General features: G+C 31.5%; 3 protein-coding genes across 3 annotated transcripts; 1 reads left to right on the top strand and 2 right to left on the bottom strand.

Moving 5' to 3' along the window:
• Positions 1-17,593: 17,593 nt before the first annotated feature.
• LOC115702577 (protein ALP1-like) lies at positions 17,594-18,927 on the bottom strand. Its single transcript, XM_030629990.2, has 3 exons — positions 18,442-18,927; positions 18,123-18,354; positions 17,594-18,045 (listed from the first exon to the last, which is right to left on the bottom strand). Exons 1-3 carry the CDS (start codon positions 18,925-18,927, stop codon positions 17,594-17,596), a joined length of 1,170 nt encoding a protein of 389 aa, XP_030485850.2.
• A 625-nt stretch (positions 18,928-19,552) lies between these two features.
• Positions 19,553-21,529, bottom strand: LOC133032214 (L10-interacting MYB domain-containing protein-like). The gene is made up of 3 exons (XM_061106087.1): positions 21,363-21,529; positions 19,845-20,198; positions 19,553-19,756 (listed from the first exon to the last, which is right to left on the bottom strand). The coding sequence occupies exons 2-3, from the start codon at positions 20,196-20,198 to the stop codon at positions 19,553-19,555; spliced, it is 558 nt and encodes a 185-aa protein (XP_060962070.1). The 5' UTR covers positions 21,363-21,529.
• On the top strand, positions 21,404-24,145 carry LOC115702579 (J domain-containing protein APJ1-like). The gene is made up of 5 exons (XM_061106088.1): positions 21,404-21,443; positions 22,297-22,365; positions 22,466-22,533; positions 22,819-22,875; positions 23,577-24,145. Exons 1-5 carry the CDS (start codon positions 21,404-21,406, stop codon positions 23,850-23,852), a joined length of 510 nt encoding a protein of 169 aa, XP_060962071.1. The 3' UTR covers positions 23,853-24,145.
• The last annotated feature ends 2,539 nt before the right edge of the window (positions 24,146-26,684 follow it).

The raw sequence follows: 26,684 nt of genomic DNA on the forward strand, positions 1-26,684 counted from the left end.
TATATGGTGGAACATATAGAGCATTCTATATACTGAGAGTGCAATTCTAAGTTCTATGCGTGGATTCAACGAAGAATTAATAAGTTAGTGAATTTTAGTGTTAAATTCTTGATCTACTTATTGGAAGCTCGGTTATATAGACCCATGGTCCCCCCACTAGTTGAGATAATGTTGCTTGTAAGACTCATGTAATTGATTTTGATTAATCAATTATAATTCACAAATTAGACTATGTCTATTTGTGAAATTTTCACTAAGTAAGGGCGAAATTGTAAAGAAAGAGTTTATAGGGGCATATTTGTTAATTATGATACTTTGTATGGTTCAATTAATAAATATGATAAATGACAATATTATTTAATAATTATTTATAGTTATTAAATAGTTAGAATTGGCATTTAAATGATTGAATTAGGAAATTGGCATTTTGAGAAAATCGATACAAAAAGTGGTAAAATTGCAAAATTGCAAAAATAAGGCCCAGTCCACCTAGCCTAGGGGCCTACCACTTATGTCATCTTTTTTAAATGATTTTTTCATTATTTTAATGCCATATAATTCAAATCAAGCCCTGTGAGGAATGCTATAAATAGATAGTGAAGGCTTCAGGAAAATTACACTTTCTGAATCAGAAAAACCTGAGCCTCCACTCTCTTCTCTAGCCGCCACTCTCTCTCTCTTTTCTTCCTCAATATTTCGAACCTCTCTTAGTGATTAGAGTAGTGCCCACACACATCAAGTGATACCTCAATCATAGTGAGGAAGATCGTGAAGAAAGATCATCGAGGAGATTCGGCATCAAAGATTCGGAGAAAGAGATCCAAAGTTCGGATATTGATAATGCTCGCATACGTAAAGGAATCAAGGGCTAGATATCTGAACGGAAGGAGTCATTATATTCCGCTGCACCCAATGTAAGGTTTCCTAAACTTTATATGTGTTTAATTTATCGTTTTAGAAAGTTCATATTTAGGATGTTAATAAACATACTTGTGAGTAGATCTAAGATCCTGGTAAAATAAATTCCAACAACTGGCCTCAGAGCCATGGTAATTGATTTACTTACATGTAATTTGGACTTTAAAACGATTGTTTGTATGTTCTTTGGATGGTATCATGTTGTATTGAGTGTTATTTGATGATTGATTGATGATTGTGAAATTTTCGTGAAAAATAATTGTTATTTCGGTTCTGGCATTATTTTTATTGGATAGTATGGAAAAAATTAAGCAAGTTAGCCTTTTACAGAACTCAATTTGGATTTTATTTGAATTAGTTATGATTTTTTGAAGATTTGACAAAATCAAATTTGTATTGATAGTTTGCGATGATCGCAACTGTCCGTACAGTTTCGAATTTTTTCAATTTTCTTCAATTTTTCATACTTTTTCATGGAATTAACTTCCAATTTTTTGTATGGTTTTGTATATATACTATTACTATTCCTAATTCAATTCTAATTATCATTTTGAATTAATTTAATTTTTTTTAAATTAATTCAAGATATTAGTGTAATTTGAATTCGAATAAATTCGTATTTTCTTTCGTTTAAAAATCTATCTTATTTTTAAATTTGATTATATTTTTTAAATTTAAGGTCAGATTTTTTAGATATTTATAATATCTTTTAAGATATTTATAATATCTTTTAAGATATTTAAGATATTTTAAAAATATCTTTTAAGATATTTATAAAATCTTTTAAGATATTTTAAAATATCTTATCTTTTAAGATATTTAAAAATATCTTATCTTTTAAGATTTTTTTAAATCTTTTTAAGATATTTAGACCTTATTTAAATTTAAAATAGACATTTATAATCATGTAATTTTAAATAGATATAAGATAAAAAGTAGGTTTAATTTTAAATTTTTTTTATTTTCGAAATTTAATTTTAAATTCCGAAATTAATTTTTTTTTAAATTATTTTTCGAATATTAAATTTTTTTTAATTTAATTATTTATTTATTCGAAATTATTTATTTAAAATTAAATAAATCCTACTTCCAACTATCCGGTAACCCCGTCGTTTGCGGGAGTATGTGTTTTAGCTTGTTTGTAAGTTTTCAAAACCTATTATTACTTGATTGCAAATAGCCATGGTTACTTTTTTGCCGATCTAATATCCGATGGCTCCTCTTAGTCAAGATAATAATTTGTAAATGCGTATATTTACAATCTTCTTTCATCTCGTGTATGACCTAGCAACATGATAGGACCCATCCAAAGTGTGCCTGTGTGAGCCTATGTGTTTAATTTGATTATAGATACATATAGGTTGTTGTTGCTAAAATAAATTATCATAGTTCTTGATAGAATTTATTTAGGCCCATTTAGTTATTTGGGCTTATTCAATTAATAACGGTTGTTCTTATTAAGGTTAAATTCCTCTCTTTTGGGCCTTGTGTGAGAGTTGGGAGCCATAGAAGTGGGTACGACATCTTGAACCCGGCACTCCCTCACACAAACCACCCCAATTGTGAAGGCCCATTTGCCTGATTTGAATGACTGTACTAGGTTAATTACACTAGTTTAACCTAATAAAAATTGATTAGCAACATAATTAATTTCATTTATTTTGAAATTAATTTAAGAAAAACATAGTTTAAAGAATTTTTTTTATTCTAAGCTAAACTGTGTGTATTTTCTTGTATTTAATTAAATATAGAATTATAACCATCTAGATTCTTTCGGAACTTAATTTAAATTTTTCATTAAATATTCCTATTTAAGTTGATAATTAGTTATCTTCAACTAACCAACTTAAATCTGAATATCTTTTAATTCAAAATTTCAAAATTAAGTTGAGGAATTTTAGGCATTGGTTATTAAGATTCTTTAGATATTTTTTAAGTTAATATCTTTTCGAATATTAACTTAAAATGGAATATTTTCAAATTAAGTGGTTACAACTTAATTTTTGATATTTAATTAAATTTAAATTTGAAAAATATTTAAGTTCTAGATTTTTTTCTAATACAACTTAAATTAGATATTTTTTCAAATTTTGTGGAAAAGATACTTAGTCAAATAAGATATTTTCTAGATAGTTATTTCTAGACTACTTATTATTTCTAATATTAAATAGGAAAATATTATACATTGTGAAATTAATTATTTAAATAATTAATTTTGGTACAATTTATTTTAAGTATATTTTTTCCTAGTATTAAACTAGAGATTAATAATTAAGCCTTCTACACTTAATTATTTATTTCTTGAATTTAATACATTTAATTAATTTGAAAATTAAATATCTAAGTTGATTTTTATCATCATACTTAAATATTTCTTTTTCATGACATTTAATTAAATAGAAAATTATTTTTAGTTGAAATTTATTTTTTCAACTAAATTTAAATAATTTTCAAAATATATTTTTTCTTTATTTTATTAATCAATTTTCGAAATTGCATTTCTTAAATGCTAGAATTTCGAATTTTATCTTGAAAAATAGATTAAGTTGTAAATTAATTATTTTAATTAATTCTTGGATCAACTTAAATCAATGATTTTTTCATTTATTGATTAATTTAAAATAAATTGAATTAAAGTATATTATTAGAAATAGAATTAATTAGTCAAAGGAAAATCTAGATAGGTGATATTTTTGCTTGAAGTATTTTTCTAGTGTATTTAATTAAATAGAAAATTAATATTTAAGTTGATTTTCATCATCATACTTAAATATTTGTAATTTTTCTTATATATTTAATTAAATAGGAAAATTATATTTTTTGTTGTAAATTAATTTTATTAATTAATTTTGGGCCAACATTAAATTAGAATAATTTTTCCAGGATTTATTTTTTATTTTAATATGCATTTTTCGAAAATTGTATTCTTATATACTTTAATTTTTTTTCGAAATGCAATATATATTTATAGAAAATTAAATTTGAGTTGTAAATTAATTTAAATTAATTTTGTAACAACTTAAATATTTTTTTTCTAAATATTTATTGAAATTATTACTAAGATGGAAATAATTCATGTTATTTTCATATCCATCTAAGTAAAATTTATAAATATTAAATTAAAATTTATATTTAGAATTTTTCATTCTAAATTGGAAATTTTAATTAAATAAATATATATTTAAAATAAATAGAATAAATAAGGAGAATCAATAGAAAATACAACTCTTTTCAAATAATGAGCTTTATTATAGAGACATTCGATCTCCATTGTGGGTTTTACACCGCGTTTGTTTTAGTGAGTAATCCTCCCTAATGGAGGAACGTTCATTAGCAATTTCGCACCGTTTAACCTCGCATGATAAGTAGTTTGTAAGTGTTTTGTATGGTATGGATCACCCTAATGGTGGCGACCATACTTGACTTGCAAATTATGAAACAATGGTGGAAACTCATAAGATAGAATTGCCTTGACTCTCGCCAAACGGGACAACGGCGAATTCCAATCTTGATCGAATAAAAAGGTTGCTAGAATGTTTAACATTTTAGACGAGCTGACAACTCTATTCAATGGATGATGCTTTGACTCTCGCCTAAACGGGACACTGTATCAGTTTGTTGAAAAACCTTGGAAATTATTTAGGATTGTAAGTTTTAGTATTTTCACTTGTCATTCACCTACTTGCTATATGTTTATAATTTCGAATTGTGTATGAATTTATATTGAACCATGTTATTTTCTCGTTATTAAGTTGTAGTTTAATTTCGAATCTTCATTGTTGGTCTAACTTGGCTTGTTTATCTAATGAGATAAATCCCTAGTGGATTTTCACCATTAGACATACATAATAGTGTTAGATCTCGAAAGATAAATATTGTATATGCGACATCTAGCTGTTCATCAATTGATGACACCTTAGACTAGTATTTTTACGATATGAAACAAGAAGATTATATAAATAAGATTACTTTGACTTTCGCTAATCGAAGCATCGTTGGATTCTTATTTTAAACGAAATTATCCTAATTCCTCTTAGCTTATTCATTTCGAATTAGCTTTCAAATATATCATTGGATGAATGGTCTATGAATCATTTCATGTCATTATATTTTCTCTTAAGAAATTAAATGACGCATATGATTATAACCCCGAAATTCTATTCCCAATTGATATAAATCCTCAATCTTAGAAATCTCCTACTTGTAATGGGCAAATCGACTTAGAGTTTGTATTAGTAGTGGTGGTCCAAGAAAGAATTACTCATTAAATTTGGTTGAATTTAAGTCTTTGACTTTAATTTTAGATTCCAAATAGAAATTTTCTTAAATTTCTAATTCCAGAATACAATACAGTTACACTTTCTCAAGTGTTTAATATCCATCTTTTAATGGATTAAAACTGTATGGAATGTGAGTTAGGTATTCTGTGACCAGGATCCACTTGAAGTATTCTAAGAACTCTTTGATGTAACTAAACCTATGTCATCATAGACACTACCACATTTTCTTAATCTATGGCATTTGTATCTTGTTCATAGTGGATTTGACAAGATCAATCTCTGCAAAGAGTTAATATGCCTATATCCACTGAAAGTAGTTCATCTCATTCGCAGATGAATGTACATTCAAAGGGTGGATATGAGTTTTTCGTTGTATTCTTAAAACGATAACTCTAGATTATACCTTATGCAAAGAAATTTGAAATGTTTGAAAAATTTCATTAATTTCTAGCAATGGTTAAACACCATTAAGGTAAGTGGTTAAAGATCTTGCGAACTGATAGGGGTGGAGAAATAGTTAGTAGATATGCAGTTCAAAGATCATTAAATTGATTTTTGAATTATATCCAAACTTACCTCCCCAGAAATTTCGAGTTGCATGTTGATGATTAGTTACTAGTCGTTGCCTAAATCCTTCTATGGTAATACAATTTCAGAATGATGTAATGGTTGTATACTTAATGTAAATCATTACTAGATTCATGGATGACCTAATCAAAATCTTAAGAAAAGCTAGAATTGTTAACCATGGTTTCTTAGCTATTCTAAGTGATTAGGGGTGGACCATCCCATTGTCAATAGATAAGAAAGTGTTTGTTCAAACAAATACTACTTTTCTAAGAAAATGACTAAGTCCGAAAAACAAGTAGCAAATAAAGGAGATACTTAATTCTTGATTCCAAAAGTGTTCTATCATCTTATATGACATATGATGATCCCACTGCCTCTGTTGTCTTGTCACAACCGAAGAGATCAATACCATTTAGTTTTCTTAGACATAATTCACGGTACCTTGTCGTAGTGGGAGAGTTTCTAGGAACTCACCTTCTTATGACTTGGGAGACACTAGTGATTAAAATCCATTGTGAGTTTAAACAAGTAATGGATTGTCAAGATAAGAAACTAAGAAGAAAGCCAATAGAACTATGGTTTAATCCATTCACATGGAGTAACCTAAAGTTTTCTATTATAAGGACATAAAAGGAAATTTTCGTTTATAAGTCCATTCAATGGACTTAACAAAACTTTGTTCCTAGTATTATAGGTTTGAGTTTATCTAAACCTATGGCTTGTGGTATACCTCCGGTAATTACTTACTCTAATGCAAGCAACTTACTTTAGTAAGATGTCTTTGAAGCATTTTCTTTCTAATGGCTATCTATAGAAGCTTCACAACTTCTTAGGTATAGATTTTATTTATCTAAGGAAAAGTCTTAACTATTCCAGAAAAGATAAAGCCATGAAAGAATTTCTTACATCAACAGTGAGAGGTCTTAGATATGCTTTTGTATGCCTTGGACCAGACACCTGCTGTTGAGTGGGAGTAATGAGTAGGTATCAGATTAATCCAGGAGAAGAACATTGGAAGACAATCAAGTAAATCCTAAGATAGAGAAGAGGAACTATATGTTAGTCTATAAGGGTGTGTTTAAAACTCTTAGACTACACCATATCAGATTTCGAAATTTGCCTATGTGCTAGTAAATATTTCTGATAAGATGGTGATTACTCTGGGGTGGAATAGTGATTTTGGAGAAGTGTAAAAACCTATACGAAGTCTCTAGGTCTACCAGAGATAGACCGAATGTTAAAGTCAGAAAGTTACTTATTCAGTCTAAGGAAAGTTCTATACATCTTTGGCACCATTCCAAATTGCCTTAAACTACTAGTGTTAATTTCCTGATTAACCAAAAGTAGTTGCCAAAGGTATAGAATCCAAAGATCCCAAGAGAGTACACATATGAGAGGAATTTCACATTATCAATGATTTTGTGATTAAAGGAAGAGTAATGGTGGAGAAAAGGTTGTGGTTAATTCAACCTTTCAGATCCTATTACGAGGAGTTTACTACTACTACACTTGATTTGTATATCAATGTGTTGAGATTATTTGAAACGCACTTTTTGTTTTATATTAGTGCAAGTGGGAGTTTGTTGGGTTTTATGCCCTAAATAAAACTCATTTCAATATAATCAGATTTACTTATTAATATAGATCAGAAATAACATTTAATGTTGCATGGTTCACATGATTTATTTCATGATTATATGTACATAATGTATAAATTCATCTGAAATCCTTTTCACATACTTGATCCTGTTTATTGTGTCGTCAACACATTGGAAAGTAAACATGACTATGTGAATAAAGTTTCCTAGATTTATCAGACACCGTGTTTTACTGATATGATAATCTACAACAAGAGTTTACTTGTATTTGGAGAAATACTATGTTCTTTCCAGAACATTGGTTAAAGTAAAGCTCAGGTTGGATGCATGGAGTATGCATCGGAAGGGACCGATATTGAACTTTGACTTAGATTTATTAAACTTACCGTAATATCTATTCAAGTCAATATCGCCTAGTTGATCCTAGATCAAATGATCTTAATCCTGATATGATTAGGCTCAATCTTGAAAGGCTATTCGTGTTCTTTGATTTGTTAGTAAGCCTACTTTTAGGTCGTGGTGATACGTACATTTTGGGAACACGGTAGTGCAATTGAGTGGGAGCGCTATCATAAACATGGAATCTATAGCTTCTATCTGGCGAATAGTAAGCAAAGGATGATCTCCTTCGAGCTTGACCAAACGAACATAAATGGTGGAGTACTCATTTCACATTAGCTGAAATATCATTTATACGGGGTCAAGTGTTTTCAAGGAATAAATACATTGTAGGGTGTAACGGTAATTTAATCCACTTTACGGTGTAGATCATTCATATAGAGGATCATTGATCACATTAGGATTATAACAATGGATAACTAATGATGTGTCTATATGGTGGAACATATAGAGCATTCTATATGCGAGAGTGCAATTCTAAGTTCTATGCGTGGATTCAACGAAGAATTAATAAGTTAGTGAATTTTAGTGTTAAATTCTTGATCTACTTATTGGAAGCTCGGTTATATAGACCCATGGTCCCCCCACTAGTTGAGATAATGTTGCTTGTAAGACTCATGTAATTGATTTTGATTAATCAATTATAATTCACAAATTAGACTATGTCTATTTGTGAAATTTTCACTAAGTAAGGGCGAAATTGTAAAGAAAGAGTTTATAGGGGCATATTTGTTAATTATGATACTTTGTATGGTTCAATTAATAAATATGATAAATGACAATATTATTTAATAATTATTTATAGTTATTAAATAGTTAGAATTGGCATTTAAATGATTGAATTAGGAAATTGGCATTTTTGAGAAAATCAGATACAAAAAGTGGTAAAATTGCAAAATTGCAAAAATAAGGCCCCACCTAGCCTAGGTAGGCCACTTATGTCATCTTTTTTAAATGATTTTTTTCATTATTTTAATGCCATATAATTCAAATCAAGCCCTAGAGGAATGCTATAAATAGATAGTGAAGGCTTCAGGAAAATTACACTTTCTGAATCAGAAAAACCTGAGCCTCCACTCTCTTCTCTAGCCGCCACTCTCTCTCTCTTTTCTTCCTCAATATTTCGAACCTCTCTTAGTGATTAGAGTAGTGCCCACACACATCAAGTGATACCTCAATCATAGTGAGGAAGATCGTGAAGAAAGATCATCAGCAAAGGAGATTCAAAGATCAAAGATTCGAGAGAAAGAGATCCGTGTTCGGATATTGATAATGCTCTGCTACAGAAAGGAATCAAGGGCTAGATATCTGAACGGAAGGAGTCATTATATTCCGCTGCACCCAATGTAAGGTTTCCTAAACTTTATATGTGTTTAATTTATCGTTTTAGAAAGTTCATATTTAGGATGTTAATAAACATACTTGTGAGTAGATCTAAGATCCTGGTAAAATAAATTCCAACAGATGGTGCCTCTTGCAGCTAGGGCACTCTGGATAGGAGAAGCGAGTCTCATTACCACCAGGACGACTCCCTCTGTTCTGGTTCCCCCGGAACCTCTTGTTCTGACTCGAGCCGCCGGAAGCAGTGGGTGCCCTCTTCCTCTGATCAATGGCCGAACCACTACTCCCCCTGCTAAATCCTGATGCAGGAGGGGTAGGAGCTCCGCCACCAACCGGAGTACTGGCTGAATCTGACATACATCCCACTGCGCCCTCAGCTCGCAGTGCCTTCTCCACCATCTGAGCGTAGGTGGTGCTGTCGTCAGTGGTAATCATCAGGTCATGCCTGATCTTGGGATTCAACCCGTCCAGATACTTCTCCTTTCTGCTGAAGTCGGTTGGCACAATTCCCGAGGCTAACCTCGCCAACCGGTCAAACTGAGTAGTATACTCAGTGACGCTCATGTTCTCCCGCTGGGTCAGGTGAACGAACTCTTTCCTCTTGGCGCTTCTAACCGCCTCATTGTAGTACTTCGCGTTGAAGAGTTCTTGGAACCTCTCCCAAGTCATGGTGGTGACGTCATGGATCTGAGACACCATGTCCCACCATACCAGGGCGTCGTCCTGGAACTGAAATGTGGCGCACACCACTCTGTCGTTGCCGGTGACACCCATAAAGTTCAAGATTCTGGTGATCACCGTAAGCCCCTGTTCGGCTTTCGACACATCTGGACCTCCCAGGAATACCGGAGGTGCTTGCTTCCGGAACCGCTCATATAAAGGTTCCAATCTGTGGGCCGCCACTACCATCTCGGCACAGGCGCAGGGGCCGGTGCCGCTGGAACTACTGGCACCGGAACTGCAGGAGCACCCTGCTGTCTCAACCTCTGAATCTCGAGGTCTTGCTCTTCGATCCGGGCTTGCATTTCCGCAAACCGCAACTCCCAGTTCGGGGCTCCCTGATCGGCTGGGGGAGCCTGGGCAGCCTGTGGCGGGTTCTCATCACCCCGACCACGAGCCCTGCCTCGGGGACCTCTACCTCGGCCCCTAGCAGGTGGGGGAAACCGAGCTCCCTCTCCCTGATTCGACCCCACGGAGTTGCCTCGACTCCTGGTAGTCCGCCTGGCGTCCATCTAGTTAGAACCGCCTGCGAAACCAAGAGTTGGCATATCAGGTCGTATTCAAGGCGAGCTTACTAATGCCGCTTAATTTGGAAATTAGAAATGAAACATGCGCCTATTCTACTATCAGGCTACTAACATGCTTCCTAACAGGCTTTTCTTTTTCATAACTGAATAAAATAAACTACTAAAGCAATAAAGGCTTACTGAACCGTGAACCGAGCTAACTGCTGATGATGATTGTACATGTCGTGACGATCTTCGGAAGACAACCTGGCGGCTCTGATACCAAGTTGTAACACCCTAACTATTTTAGGCGTATTACGTGATTTTTAAACGTACTGTGCAGCTCGTTGCTAATCAACGAGGTTTATGGAAAAACGTGATTAATTAAAATTTTGCTTTTTCATTAACTTATAAACCATTTTAACAAAAAGTCTCGGGATCCCGATTTATAAAAATATTTACAAACGTTTTTACTATTCAACTTTTACATCAAAATAAGGTCATCTAATGACCGTTACAAAAATCTCAGCCCTGCTGTCCCGAGGATCGTACGCTCCAGGCCTAACCGCCCCGACATGTACAACCCCATAAGCTCGCTCACGGTCCATCAGCAACTGCCTTGCCTTTACCTACACATGAACGTAAACTGTGAGTCGACAGACTCAGCAAGAAAAGCATACTAATATCATACATAAAACTGACTGCCGTGTCCAACACGATACTGAGTCCCGCTACTGCCATGTCCAACATGGTACTGAGCACTACTGCCATGTCCAACATGGTACTGAGTTTTGAACGTTCAGGGGACGGTACTATTGACAAGTATCCTCCTGATCGGTCGAACCGGTCATACTCCGCCGCTGGTCATACTCCAGCCCGTACCGACGGATAGGTCAATAGCACCGAACCACCAACCCGGTCACTGACGGCCGAACCGGTCATACTCCGGCTCCGGTCATACTCCACTCGTACCGACGTGACAGGGTTGGGTGGTTCGAAGCCTAAATACATATCTAATGTAAACTAACAGGCTTCCTACATGCACGCTAAACATGTAATCTACATATGCATACTGTTATACTAATCTTACATGGATTCCGATTTCAGTGTGCCGCCAACCTGACTGGAACTGAAGCTGAACGGCGGATTACTGGCTCCTAAACCATAAAAATCACAACGCTATAAGTGACACGCTAAATCACTTCCCGGGGACTAAAACTTGAAACTAAAAGTTGCCCTATCGATAAAAAGCATGGCAATACCCCTAAAAACCCAAAAACGAGGAAAACTAGGGTTCTGAAAAATCCCCAACCGGAAGACCGGTTGCCCAACCGGAATTCCGGTTCTGGAAAAATCTGAACCCCCATCCGGAATTCCGGATGCTCAACCGGAATTCCGGTTCCTCGCAGGCAGCAACCAAAAATTCACATATCTTGACCAATTCGAACCCAATTGATCCCAAACTTTCCAGACCTGCTCTATAGGTCCCAAATGACCATTCCAAGGCCTCAAACCTACCCAGAAACCTCACAAACAAATTTCACCATTGAAGACCAAGCTTTGAGTTCAAGAACTCAAACTTGGTTAAACCCACTAGCATGCACCCTAGCCTAGTTAATTCTACTTAACTAAGCATTAAAACACCTCTGCAAACTAACAAAAACATCCAGCAAATATACAGAAACAAAACATGGCATTTTCTCTCAAAATTTCATAATTTCACATAGAAACCTCTAGCATGCTCAACCTAGTAATCAAGCATCAAAACAACCCTAAACTAACATGCTTATACTCAAAATAATCACTAGATTACAGCAGCAACAACAACATAAAATCCAACATGCATTTCATCCAATTTCACCAAAAACTCAAGAAAACTAACTAGAAGAGTAAGACAAGAATTACCTTGATTTAGAGACACACAACAAGCTAAAATCCACAAGAATTTGAAGAAGAAAAATCATCCAAGGGGCTGCCTCTAATGGCCGAATAGAGAGAGAGAGGAAAAGAGCATCATTTTTGATTTTTTCTAATTTTTGACTAAGTTTGGAAGATGAAGGAAATTAACAAATTTAAAGCCATAATATACCATTTATTAAATCCTTTTTCAGCCAAAGCAATTAAACAAATAAACATCCAATTCCAATTAAAAGTCACTAAAAGACAAAACACTAATGGGGCAAAAAGACCATTTTGCCCCTCCACCATAAAATCACTAAAATCATACTAAAGGGGTATTTTTGGGACATTCTAAATTCCCGGCCATTCCCGACATTCCCAATGTCTAAAACCCGTCCCCAAAATACTAACATACTAAGTTGTGATTTCTACTGAGCCAAACGCCGAGTTCCAAAATACCGGACACCGGAAATGCGAAATATAAAAACTGCTGATGACATAATTATGCATATCTGAATTCCATAAATAACAATGATAAATTATTTAAATAGCTATAAATAATTTCCTGATTAATCATAAATAACTGCTAATTTCCAAATTAACTAAGCGGGCTTTACATAATGTCTCCTTCCACTCAGATCTCTAACCCTTGATTCCTGTCTGTAGCAGAGTATAATCAAGATCTGAGCCCGAAAGTTCTTCAGTTGGATGTGATCCTTCACAGTCTTCCAAACTATAATGAGGTACTGAGTGATGTGTGTGGGCACTTCTCTCTCACTAGGAATTTCGAAATTTCTCTCTTGATTTCGTGTGACACAATGCAAAGCAAAGCTTTCCCAAGCATTCCAAGAGTAGAGTGGGGCGGCTATAAATAGGAAAAGGGAAGAGCACAACTTTCCAAATAAACAGTTTCCTCTTTTACTGTGTAATTGAATAACTGCCTTATTTAGTGTGATCCACCACTTTCCTATTTAGGCTAGGCTTTGATTAGCAATTATATGGCAATTTAAATTAAAAATAATAATTGGGAAACATGCAAGCATGTGGCCGGCCATGGTCTGTATGGGCCTCACATGGATTTTGCAGTTTCCTCAATTTTATTTTCTATTTCTCCAAAAATGCCATTTTTCCAATTCTAATCATTTAAATGCCAAAACTAATTATTTAATAACTAAAATAGATTATTAAATAATATTGCCATTTAAAATAATTATTAATTTAGACATGCAAAGTCTCATAATTAATAATTAAACCTAGAAACCCTTTTATTTACAATTTCATCCTTAAACTGTGAGAATTCACAAATTAGACATAGTCTAACTTTTAGAATTATAATTGATTAATCATAAATCAATTATAGAGTCTTACAAACAGTATAGTCTCAACCATGGATCTATATACTGAGCTTCCAATAAGTTGAACCGATTTACCAAGTAAATCCCTAACTTATTAATTCCTCGTTGAATCCACTCTTAGAACTTGGAATTGCACTCTCAGACTTATATAGAGCATATCATATGTTTCACGATATCAATATGCTATCTCATTTAACCATTGTTATAATCTTAATGTGATTTAGAGATCCTCTATATAGATGATTTACATCGAGATGGGACCAATTTACCGTTTACACCCCTCAATGTATTTTGCCCCTTTGAACACTTAGTTACCTGTAAATGATGTTTTAGTGATCTGATATACAGTCACTGAAACAAGAGCTCATCCATTTACTTCTATTTAACTAAGCTCAAAAGGAATCATCACTTTACTTCTATGCACCAGTAGAAGCTATAGATTTCCATATTTATGTTCAGCACTCCCACTCAGTTATGCTATCATGTTCCCAAAATATATGTATTATCCTGACCCAAAGGTAGGCTTAACTAATAAATCAAAGAACAAGAATAGCACTCCTGAGATTGAGCCCAAGCATATCAGGATTTAGATTCTCTTAATCTAAGATCAACTTCTGACATTGACTTGGAAAGATACAACGGTAAGTTTACAATATCTTTGACCAAGTTCAATATCGGTCCAGTCCAATGCATACTCCATACATTCGAAACTAGTATACTTTGCCAATGTTCTGGAAAGAACATAACACTTACTCCAAGTGTAAGTATACTTCATCGCTGATTATCACATCAGTGTAAATCCAAAACACTGATGAACAGGGACCAAATCTTTTGAATCATATAATCACAATCACATTCCACTGTATTGACAATACTGTAATTGTGAATAACTATATGTTTTGGATTTTACTGATTTTGTGCATATATCAAGTATATATATTAAACCATAAACATGTAACATACATGTAATCATAATTCACTTCAAAATTCTAAATTGATAACTAATCAGATTGTAATGGGTTTTATTTAGGGCATAAAACCCAACATCGGGTTCCAGCTCTTCCACCATCGCGCCGCACAAAGAGAAGGTAGAGAGAGGGGATCGGGAGAATGAAACAGAGAAGGGATTAGGTTTTCGCTTAGGATTTTTTTTTTTTATCATTTTCTATTTATACCTTTCAATTTTCCTTACAAAAGTTATTTTATTTATTTCATTTTAATAAATAAAAATTTGATATAATTAAATACCCCAAATTAAAAATCCCAAACCTTATATAAAAATAAAATGCCATAATTTTTAATTAAAGACACAAATTAATTCTCCAATGACATTTTAATTAAAAATGATTGTCTAATAGTATTTTAGTCCTGTAATAATTTTTCTCTTTTAGATAATTTTTTTTGAATAACTTTTACAATAAATTTTTAAATACAACATTTTAAAATTATTCTCTAATTGAAAGTCTATAAATTTCAAATTTCCCAATTTTATAAATTCTCAAATTATAAATTTAATAAGCAAAAAAAAAATAATTCTTTTTTCATTTTTAAATCTGAAACTTTTTTTTTTTGGTATTTTATTTAAGGTAAAATTTATTTACACCCCAACAATTTCTGAGGACACCCTATTTTAATAATTTTTATTTTATATAAAATTTATATCATTAATTGTACTAAGTTTTTTAACTTTTTTCTTCCATTTCATATTCCTAAAAAATATACTTATCAATTAAAAATAAATTAATTTTAAATATTATGATAAAAAATAAAAATAAAAAATTTTATGAAATTTTCTTAGAAAAAAATAAAAAAAAAATACATGATTTACAAAAAATTATGAAAATAAAATCAAAATAAGTATTGAAATTAACATAAAATAATGTGTGGAAAAAAATTTACAAAAAAATATTAAGAGTAATTTTTAAAAATTATTTAAGTTTATTTCTTTAAATAACAGAGTGTATTTATCATTGTATGGAGGTGTAAATAGAACTCCCATTATATTTATATTGTTAAATACTAATTTCTTTTATTATGCAAAAAAAAAAAAGTACAAATTCTTTTTTTTTTTTTTAGAAAAATCTGAAACTTTTTTTTAGTATTTTCTTTTATTAAATATAAAATTTTTTTATTAAGCAAAGAAAATCTTTTTTTTTTTTTTAATTTGAATTATTTTAAAACTAAAAAGAAGATTTCCCAACAATTTATAACTGTTGGGAATACTTAGTATTCCCAACACTTGTAAACTGTTGGGAATACTAAGTATTCCCAACAGTTATAAATTAATGTTGGCATTCGCTGTTTTCTTTTAAAAAAATTCATTTCGTATTGCCCACGGTTGTTCACCGTTGGCATTGGTTTTTCCCAACGATTTTTTTGCTTCAGTTTTAAACCGTTGGGAAAAATCTCCACTTACTTTTTCCAACGGTTTTCATAATTGACCCTCTTATTAACCGTTGGGAAAACCTAATTTTGTAGTGGGTTACCTTTGGGTTTTTTAGGTGTGGTTTTACAAGTGTTGTGTGAGGAAGATAGGAGATTTTGGCAAATGACTTCATTCTCATATTCTGAGAATTTTGAATTGGAGCAATGGTGATTGTCCTGACTAGGGTACTTCAACTTTGCAAGATCTGACATTGAAGATTTTTTATTTGCCTCTTTGGTAAGTGTTCAGTTAGTTTACAATTGTTTTATAGTTGTTACCTTTTTTTTGCTGTTAAATTTATTTTTTACATTTGTTTGTATGTGATGTTATTGTGTATAGATCCAAGTGAAGAATTTGAGGCCCACTTCTGAAGAGTTTAAGTAGTTACTACTGGATAGTTTTTTTAAGGATGTTTTTATTGATGATCGTGTACCAGTTAAATCTACAGCTGATGTTGGTTTTTCATCGGGGGAGAACGTTTCTCGTGATATAAAGTTTTTGACAGACAAAGTCAATGCAATTATTTGTTCTCTGAATAGGTTGACTGATAATTAATTTGCTCTTTTGAGAGATTTTGTTAAGCTTAATTTCAAGGATGCATGTGTTGGATGTAATTGGTGAATTGAAAACAAAGGTCACTAATTTTTGTGACATGTCTCATGTTTTAGTATGTTTAATATGTCATTTTAAGTTGGTATTATTTTAATTATTTTAAATCATATTTTGTTTATGTTATTAGTTGTTAATGGGGTATTTTATGATTTCTACAAGTTAATTTAGCTAAAAATAGCGAAGAGTCAAAATCTGATGATGACGAAGAAGAAAATATAGGTCTAGATTCGGAGAAGAATGATGACGATTTTGATAATGTTGTTGATTCTGACGGTGATGGTTCTCGTGAACATCATAGTAGTGTTGATGGTGAAGATAATAACAATGATGATGTGGTTGGCGATAAGGAGGGGTGTTGATGCTTCAAATGTTGGTGAACAAAAAGTGAGGGTGCTGCAGCAAGTGAAGAAGATAATTAGTCTATGGACGTTGGCAATATCAAGGGCAAAGAAGTTAATTTAAAGGGAGATGATTTTTTCAAGGACTTAGGACTGCTTTGGTACAATCTTTGTGGAAAAAGCAAATAGAATGTCATGAGAAAAAGCAGCTGTAGCTGTGCTGTGAAAAAAAACTGCTAAGTGTTTGGTAAATATATTTTTAAAACAGCTGTGAGTTAGAAAAGTTGTATATAAGTGTTTGGTAAGCTAAATGATTGAATAGCTGTTAAATGTACAATTACTAAAATGGGTATGATATTTGTTATCTAATTTATTTAAATAAATTCATACATATTAATATATTTATAATTATTTTTTATTTTATTACAAATTATCATAATTATTTTCTTAAAATATTTAATTTTTTTTAAATATATATAATAATACAATTAGTTAGACTTTTACTAATAATAAAAATAATAATAAAATCTACATAAATATTATCTATTAAATATTTTTGAATTATTATAAATTTTCATCATAACAAATAATTCAAATTTAATCAAATAAAATAAAAAAAAACATGAATATATTTAATTATGTCCTATTAAACTTGCAGCAATCAAATCTCTGATATTGTCAATTTCATTTAAATTTGAAGCTCTAGTTGTCTCATCTTCATCTTCAATATTAGTTTGATCACTTGCACAATAATTGGGATTGTCTCTAATTTTCTCAAAATGTCGATCACGTTGTGCATGCCTTCGAATGTAATTATGCAAGGTCATTGATGCAATCACTATTTTTACTTGCTTTTGGTATGGATAGCTAGGCATATCTCTTAATATTTTCCATCTTTTCTTCCATACTCCAAAAGTTCTTTCAATAACACTTCGAAGAGAAGAATGTGCCTGGTTGAATACCTCTTTATAACCAGTAGGTCTGCTACCTCGTTGAAATTGTGGAAGATGGTATCTTTGGCCTTTATATGGTCCTAAAAAACCTGTAATTTGTGGGTATCCCGCATCCACTAAATAATATTTTCCTGTCAAATAAAATATAAAAACATAATTAAAAAATTATAAAGACTTTAATAAATTATAAATGTGTTTAGATGGCAACCTTGGGGTGGTTTTGGAAAATTTGAAGTTGAATCACGTAAAGCTGAATAGAAAATTCTTGTATCATGAGCAGAACCTTCCCACCCAGCATATGCATATATAAATTGCATATCAAAATTACATATTGCCATAACATTCTGAGTTGGTACCCCTTTTCTACCAACAAATGGTACTTGATCTTCAGGTGGAATTACGGCATTTACATGTACACCGTCTATTGCACCAATACAGTTCTAGAAAAAGAATACCCGATTATAAAATTATACGCTAGCTTGACAAAAAATTAATAAAAAAATATATAATTTTACAATATGACTTACCTTAAAATGAGGCATATATCTAGAATCTTTCAATATCTCTTCAGGAACATCTCTAAATTTTGGGTCTAGTGGTTTTAATACATCTATACTCATATGACATAAAACATCTAAAACCTTGTTGAAATATCGACTAACTGTCTCTCCTGAGTGCTGGAATCGCTCTTGTGTTAATCGATTTCCAGCGCCGTGACCTAATGTAAATAAAAACATGCCTAAAATTTCAAGAGTACCCATCCTTTTTGAACCCTCAAATCCATAATTAGCTTCCAATTCATTGCATAATTTAATAAAAACATATTTTTCCATCCTAAACATTCTATAACATCTACTTTCATTTCCTTGTAATATTTCCATCAACCACATATGACCAGTTTGAGAAGAATTCATACAAGGAGTCTTTTCAATGTATGTTGTATAATAATGTTGAACAAGGTATGTAGCTACATACACCGATTGTAACTCAATCTCGTCATCGGTGTCTGCCATTATTTTTATTTAAAATAAACCTGTAAATATTAAAAAACATATATGAAATAGATATCAAATAGCCATAGAGTCTTCATAGCTAATACAAGTAAAAAAATAATAAAGCATATTTATTTTAAATAGTGATAACACTAAGTCTTGAGAGCAAATACAATTCAAAAAATAACATAACAAACATATATTAAAGTCATAACACAAAGTTTAAAAAATAAATACTACTATTCTAAGCGATTTAAGCATTATAAGTATTCTAAAGTATACTCATTCTTGAGCCAAGTAAGCATCAACTCAGTTTCTTCCAATGAAGCAAACATCTCTCTCTTCTCTTTCATGATAAACAAGCGAGTTGCAAATAAATACAAGTTGCTCCCTTTTTCGATTTCAGGCAAAGAATTTAACATTTTCATAACTTCGGCAATACTATTCTCCTTTCTAGCTATTTCAATATTTCTACTTCTTGTCTCCACGGCATCAGCAAGGCGACCAATTTGTTCAAATATCATTACAGGCCCCGTCTTCTTCATTTTCCCTTTTTCATTTTTCACCTTTTTATTTTGTTTCTCAAGTGGCTCGGTTGATCTCTTGCTAATTTTCTCTTTAGAAAATCTATCAATATTAGGTGTCTCTAGATCATCATCACTACTCTCAAGTTGTTCATGTAAGGTTTCAGTATCATTAAAAGGCTTTTCGCACTGTGTGGAATTATTCCAGATGAAGGTGTCCAAGCATGCTCTCCTGTAGCAACAGTGTTCATAAAAATCTTATCTAATTTTTCCTCTACTTCTGGTTCAATTCCCCGAATGCGAAACTTTGCAGCATCAGGATGAGTCTACAAAAGGAATTTTGTTAATTAAATGTACCATTCATAAAAAAAGTCTTTTAGTTTTATATAAATATTTAACAAGATTATAATGTACCTGTAATTTACTATTCCACCAATCTTCAGTTGCATCAATTGTATTTTTTTGCATACTCCATCCTAAACCAGTTTCTTTTCCCTTGAGTTGCTTCCAAAGCTTCCATTCATTTTTCAATCCATCCCACTTATTTTTCAGCTGGGCTCTAGTGTAATCTCTTTCAGTTGCTTTTTTCATATTTGTAATCAAGTTTTGATACCCAATTTTATCTAAATAAGTAGTAGGACGATGCCCATCATCAACCTCTTTGATACAGAATTCCAAGAAAAAATTCACACTCTCAGAATTCCATATTGCTTTACCTCGTGGTACTGCTACATCACTTTTAGTACAAATATTTTTTTCTTTCTCCATCTAATTAAATTAAAATAATAAATTTTATCAAAAAATAAAAATATAATAATGAGTTATAAAGCTAAAGACTAATCCAACACAAAAAGCACATAATAACTATGATGAAAGCATCATCATCATCTTATTCTACTTAGGTACCTAAAAATTTTTATCTTAAATAAGGAACGATTCACTTTTAAGAGCACATGACACTTCCTGCATTACCTTCCTAAAAAAAAACCTTACTATGTTGGAGAAATAATGCATAGATGAGTACTAATTACTAATGACTCAAGCAACCACAAGGAAGAGGAGAGACAATTGGCTAATACTTTGGGATTTGCATCCTATATCAAACCCGCTATGGAGTACATATCCATCAAAGGACTGCCAAGAAATAAGTATAACTGGAACTCATATTTCACTATTTGCCCATGAACCTGCCTACCCAAGTAAACACAACCCATACTTTTTTTTATAAGACAACACAACCCTTAATTGATGCAGCCATAAGAATCGTAGAGAAAGTAATACGATTCAAACAGCTGGCAGTTTGATCACATAACATCAAATTATAAACCTTTGCATACCAATCCGCCCATGTATGGATCTCCTTTGAATGGCATGCAATTGAGACAAATAACAGTGATCAAATAGCTGCAGAAAGTTCTCCACATGCATTTCACCCCATAAAGCAATTAACCAACCATGATAATATTGGCCACATCATCCATATTTTGAATTTATCTTGAATTCGAACCTAGCTAGCTATTTCATATATATATATATATATATATTTATATATATATTCAAATCATTAAATTGGTACAAGTTGGTTAATAGTGGGAGAGCATATAGAGGAGTCAGTAAGACAACCATTAGCTATGAGTGAACAAACAGTTTCAGTAAGTGCATTCCAAGAGACTCGCGATTAAACATCTTTCGCATCAATATGCAGAAATGATGCTATTCCACGAGAAAAGATTAACCTATGAACACAACCCCTAAGCCTAATCTATGAACGAACACAATTTAATCACTACTCCACTATATACTGTCTCTCTTTTGCAAATCAAAAGAAAATAATAAAAAAAAAATTAAAAGAAGACCTGCGATCAACATAAGTGGAAAAAAAAATCAAAAAAATATTTTCATGGCATTCAAAAGAAGAGTTAAGAGATAAACCTTGATTGTGCAGGAACTATTGACGACGGTGTTGGCGAACAATGGCGTGGATGATCGGTGATGGAGAAGACTCCTGCGAAGGTGAGGAGCCGTACGGTACTACGATGTCTCTGCTGCCTCTAGGTTGATTTTTACGAATGAGAAAAAAACCCTAAGTAAAAGGACAATTTTTTAATTTGAATGAGGGTAATTGGGTCAACTAAAAATTCATTAAACTCAAATTTCAACTTCCCGTAAAAGCTAAAATCTAGAAGTTGGTGTGGGCCAACTTTAGCTAAAAGCTATAATTTTAACTTAAATTTTTAAAAAAGCTATTTTTTTTATTTTGCCAAACACTTTTTAAGCAATAGCTTTCTCAAAAAGCACTTTTAACTTTTCTAAAAGCTATCCCAAACGGGGCCTTAAGCTAGCTTGATATTGATGAATATTAAGTTGTTTTGGCTGGTTTGAAGGCTATTGAAAAAAATTAAAGTATGTTGCTTTTTTATGTTATTAATTTATTAAGATTGTGTTTCAAAGTAGTTGTTTCATAGTTGCAATAAAACTTTATTCTAATATATCTTTATATATTAAAAGTGTGGCAATTCTTGGTTTAACGATTCTTTTTTTTATTTAGCCTTAACGATTAACTTAACAGACTGTTAACGTTAAACGTTAACAAATAAATAAACCCAAAAATTAAACAATTTTTTTTTTAAATTAAAAAAAATATCTTACCCACATATCTCTCCAACAAATTCTACAATTAAACTAACATAGCATACGTGTATAAAGATATCTTTTCAATATATATATATTTAAATTAAACTAATCAAGTCTGCTAGGTTTCTTAAAATTTTAAACAATGTAAAAATAGTCATTAATTTTGAAAAACAAAATTAAGAAAACATAATTTCAATAATTATAAATTTGTAACGATTCCTTTATTTTGAAACTTCGCAGGAAGTCCTCTTGGTGGAGGAAGCCAAAAAGAAATTCCAGGCCATTCAACAAGCCTATTCTGGTAATTTCACTTTTGAAAAATTAAAGTTTAATTATTGGATTGACGAAGTCTTTTATGTTAACTTTATGTATTTTTTTACTATTATATTTTGTATTCACAGTTTTATCAGACGAGAATAAGAGGTTCATGTACGACGTCGGAGTCTACGATAGCGATGATGACGAAAGTGTAAGTACAAAAGAATCAAGTCTGTAATCTCATTGGTTCAAGACATGTTGACTTTTCGCTTTCCTTCTGACCTTTCTCAGCCTTAGCAAACCAAACCAGAGCTTGCTCTGTAAGGTTATAATGGACCATGCCCTACTCAATTATTACTCCCTATTCCATGAACCATTTATTTTTCCTTTTTATATTAAGTGGGCGTCTTTAAAATATTCTCAAAACCAGTTTTTATGAATTAATGATGATGATTATGGTATGGTACTGATTGTAATTTTTAACTGGTTGATGCAGGGTATGGGTGATTTTTTGAGCGAGATGGCTGTAATGATGAGTCAAACAAAGCCTAATGTGAGTTACCAAACACTTTTTTTTATTATTTATTTATTTATTTATACATTTGTCTATGCATATAAATAAATAAAAAAAAAATTGGTACATTTTCCAGTGTTTGTAATATCTCCAAAATTGAATCTTGGTTCTGCTAATGTTTTTGGAGCTGGATCAAATTAAGGAAGAATTGGGTCTCGCTTTTTGGCAAGTCCTATGATGTAGACTTTTGCTTTGCATTTTAGGTCTCTGTGCCTCACTAAAAGCGAGGCACTTTGAGAAAGGAGATATTAATAATGGCTGGCTGTATGTATCCTATAAGGAATTCTGGATGGGCAACTTTAGGGTCTGCAAATTACATTTTTTTAATCAGATATTATTATGATACGCCTCTATTTTTTTATTCTTCTTTGTTGTTATGGTCTTCGGTGTTCAGATACTAGGAGTAGCAAATTCTGCTTCTGGAGGTCCCCCATTTTAAAAGGGAAAATAATAATAATTCTTGATTTTCTTTATAGAAAATTTTGTAAGTTTCACTTTTATTAGTGCGTATGAAAATTTTTGTAGCAAAGGCAAAGTGTGGGCCCATGAATATGTTGCATCAATTTGCCTTTCTGTCATACAAATTTGGTTGTTCATCTGCTTAGTTATGTAATGAAAAATCATTGAAAAATATACACAAGAGAAGAGAAAGTACATCATTTTGATTGTTGAAAATTTAGCAGGAAAGTGGGGAAGAAACCTTTGAAGAATTGCAGCAACTATTTGAAGATATGTTTCAAGGGAACAGTGATGCATTTGGATCAAGTAATAGTACTTCCTACTGCGAAACCTCAACGACATCTTCGACGTCCTATGCATCTTATAATTGTGAAAGTTCAAGTTCCAGTAATAAACGTAGCTCCACCGATATGAACAATGGAATTAGGACAAATGGGAATGATTCTTCTTCAGGCTTTGCTGCTCATCTTCAGAGCTTTTGTGTGGGGGTTAGTTAGACCCTATTTTCAGCCCTAACCGATTTACTAAAATCATGGGATCCAGTGAAAAATAAGAGTTTAATTAGTCAACTCCAACGATTAATTAAGAAGCTTCTCATTCGCAAAAATTTTGAGAAAGATTAATTAGTCACATTTTGAAGTCTTAGGGTTGCATAGTTCGTGAGATTGAACCCATCTATCCACCTGAAAATCAGATTCATGAGTTTGCCATATTTGGAATGTAAGTATATAACATAAACATATATTATATATCATGTCTATATATACTTATGGTTAATTACTACTTCTTTTTCATGTTCTAATATGTATATATATATAGTTTGAGGAGTAAAGGAAGATGATGTATTTGGATGTGGATATCCAAGGGAAATTTGATTTTTTATGCTTACATATTCTTGAAATTTTTCCCTTAAACTCATAATATTTGATATTTGTGGGATATGACACATTTTATAATATTCCTAAAATACCCCCATTTACATTACCCCCTCTCTTTTCTTCTCTCTTTCACTACACTGTAGACCATCGGGCCCCATCGGGCCCACTATCGGGCCAACCATCGGGCCCACTATCGGGCCCACCATCGGGCCCATCGTGCCCATCGGACCCATCGGGCCATATTAAATTCTATTTTTTACACATGCAATCGGGCTCTATCGGGCCCACCATCGGGCCCATCGGACCCATCGAGCCATATCAAATTCTATTTTTTTTACACATGTATCGGGCCCACCATCGGGCCCACTATCGGGCCTTTGTCTCCCTTAATTTTTTGTGTTACCATCGGACCGACATCGGGCCTGCATCGGGCCTGACGAAATCAAACCCCAAATCCAGATTTTGCCCAAATCCGACGAAAAAAAAAAAGAGGGTTGGTGAGGGTGAGATGGTGAGAGAACAACCGAGAGAGATAGAGGAAGAGAGAGAGTTGAGGTTTGAAAATGAGAGGGGTATTTTTGGGTTTATTGTAAAGTGGTCATATTTTTTAAATTTTAAAATGTATTAGATTAGGGAAAAAATTTTAAAATATTTTATGCATATTTTTTCAAATTTCCCATATCCAATAAGTGTTCGAAAACATAGATCATCTATTAATTTGACATGGAAGATGGGTACTTCTACGCTATATATGATGGATTGCTTCTGTGAGAAAACATGGAGCCACTCACTACTCCAATTGGTGCTCTGTTAATTTGGTAACTGGAAGTATTTATTATTATTATTATTAATAATAATAGTCAATTATTTATTCTTATAATTCAACATTTTAATTTATATTTATTAATTATTTAATTTTAATTATTTCTCATGTTTTATATATTTATAATTTTACTTTTCATTCCTACAATATTTATTTATTATTTTTGTAAAATTTCTTTTTCAGAATATTTTTTATTTATTATTTTATGCAAATTTTATATTCTTCTTTAAAAATAATTTTTCTTCTAATTTAACATGTTAGTCATTCTTTTTTTTTTACTATTTTTTAATTTTATATAGGTTATTTATTATAATTTCTAATATTACCAATTTTTTAGTATTATTAATAACAATGTGTACATCATAAGTTTATATATACAATTATGGCTTTCCTGACAAATTTACATTTATAAAACAAATCGTTTAAAAAATAATTTATAATAAATTACCGAATTCTTAAAAAAAAAATTACTAAAACTTAAATAAAACTAATATTTACGTGGCATGCCACGTAACTTTCATCTAGTATATATATATATATATATATGTATGTATGTATGTATTTATATATTAGAAAAACAAAAAAAAAAATAGCTTGAAGGGTTTTGATCAGTCAAGTAAATAAAAAGAACAAACAGAAAGATATATTGATGTTTACAAAAATGAAAAAAAATAATAATGCCATACATAACATATAAGAAGAGAGAAGTAAGTATGGTGTAATTACAACGTACATACATGTTAAAAGAAAATTAATAAATTAGCGGTATTTTCTATAATTAAATAGTTAGTGTTAAATATGATATTATTTACAATATTGCGACCCTCCGTGTAAATTTTTCTAAATATTATTACTGTACTTGAAGACATTTGAAAAATAAAATTAAAGATTACAATTCGCTAGCTAGCTAAAAATCAAACATCTATATATATCTATAATTCTGTTGTTAAGCTTGATGATGTGGCAGCCTAACTATTGAGAATTCAAAATTTTCTATTTTGTGAATTTTTTAGATTTTTCTTCAATTTTTAGATTATTTTAATTAATATTATTTAAGGTCATTAAATAATTATTTTTTGCTTCTTAAAAGCCATACTGTACCGGTTATTCCTCCTAATTTATTTTCCTTAGAAAGCATAAATTTAAGTAACTGATTATAATTATTCTTATCTATCCTACCATTTTTCTTTTTTATATTAGTCAATATTAATATTAATTATTAATTAATATTTATTAATACACCAATAGTCCGGTTACAAAATTGTATAACCTTACATATATTACCAAAAAAAAAAACATTTCAACTTTGTCTTGATCTCTTCCTCCCACTCACTCCAATGCACTCATGGAGACCAGGTAAGTCAATTTATTGTTTCATATTCTCAATTTGTTGTTGTTTTATATAAATTATATAAGATATAATTTATTTTATCTAATTTATGTCTTTCTTAACTTTATCAATTGTTTGAGACTCACTTTTTGTACAATTATTTTCTCTTCATGCAACAATATATACGCCACAATGGGGTGTTGGAAGTTATATGTATGAGTATTGTTATATTTCATTTTATTCGTATTATTTTAATTTCAAATAGTAGATGGTGGCATTTCTTTTAGAGTAAATACAA

This window comes from Cannabis sativa, chromosome X (genome assembly GCF_029168945.1).
Source record: "Cannabis sativa cultivar Pink pepper isolate KNU-18-1 chromosome X, ASM2916894v1, whole genome shotgun sequence".
NCBI lineage: Eukaryota > Viridiplantae > Streptophyta > Magnoliopsida > Rosales > Cannabaceae > Cannabis > Cannabis sativa.

Excerpts from the sequence above, each read along its gene's own strand:
- LOC115702577 (XM_030629990.2), bottom strand. The coding sequence starts at position 18,927 with ATGGCAGACACCGATGACGAGATTGAGTTACAATCGGTGTATGTAGCT. Across the intron at positions 18,355-18,441 it reads GATATATGCCTCATTTTAAG|AACTGTATTGGTGCAATAGA; the intron begins GTAAGTCATATT and ends TTCTTTTTCTAG. Across the intron at positions 18,046-18,122 it reads TTTTCCAAAACCACCCCAAG|GAAAATATTATTTAGTGGAT; the intron begins GTTGCCATCTAA and ends TTTATTTGACAG.
- LOC133032214 (XM_061106087.1), bottom strand. The coding sequence starts at position 20,198 with ATGGAGAAAGAAAAAAATATTTGTACTAAAAGTGATGTAGCAGTACCA. Across the intron at positions 19,757-19,844 it reads GGTGGAATAGTAAATTACAG|ACTCATCCTGATGCTGCAAA; the intron begins GTACATTATAAT and ends TTCCTTTTGTAG.
- LOC115702579 (XM_061106088.1), top strand. The coding sequence starts at position 21,404 with ATGGCGTGGATGATCGGTGATGGAGAAGACTCCTGCGAAG. Across the intron at positions 21,444-22,296 it reads TGGAGAAGACTCCTGCGAAG|CTTCGCAGGAAGTCCTCTTG; the intron begins GTGAGGAGCCGT and ends TTTATTTTGAAA. Across the intron at positions 22,534-22,818 it reads ATAGCGATGATGACGAAAGT|GGTATGGGTGATTTTTTGAG; the intron begins GTAAGTACAAAA and ends TGGTTGATGCAG.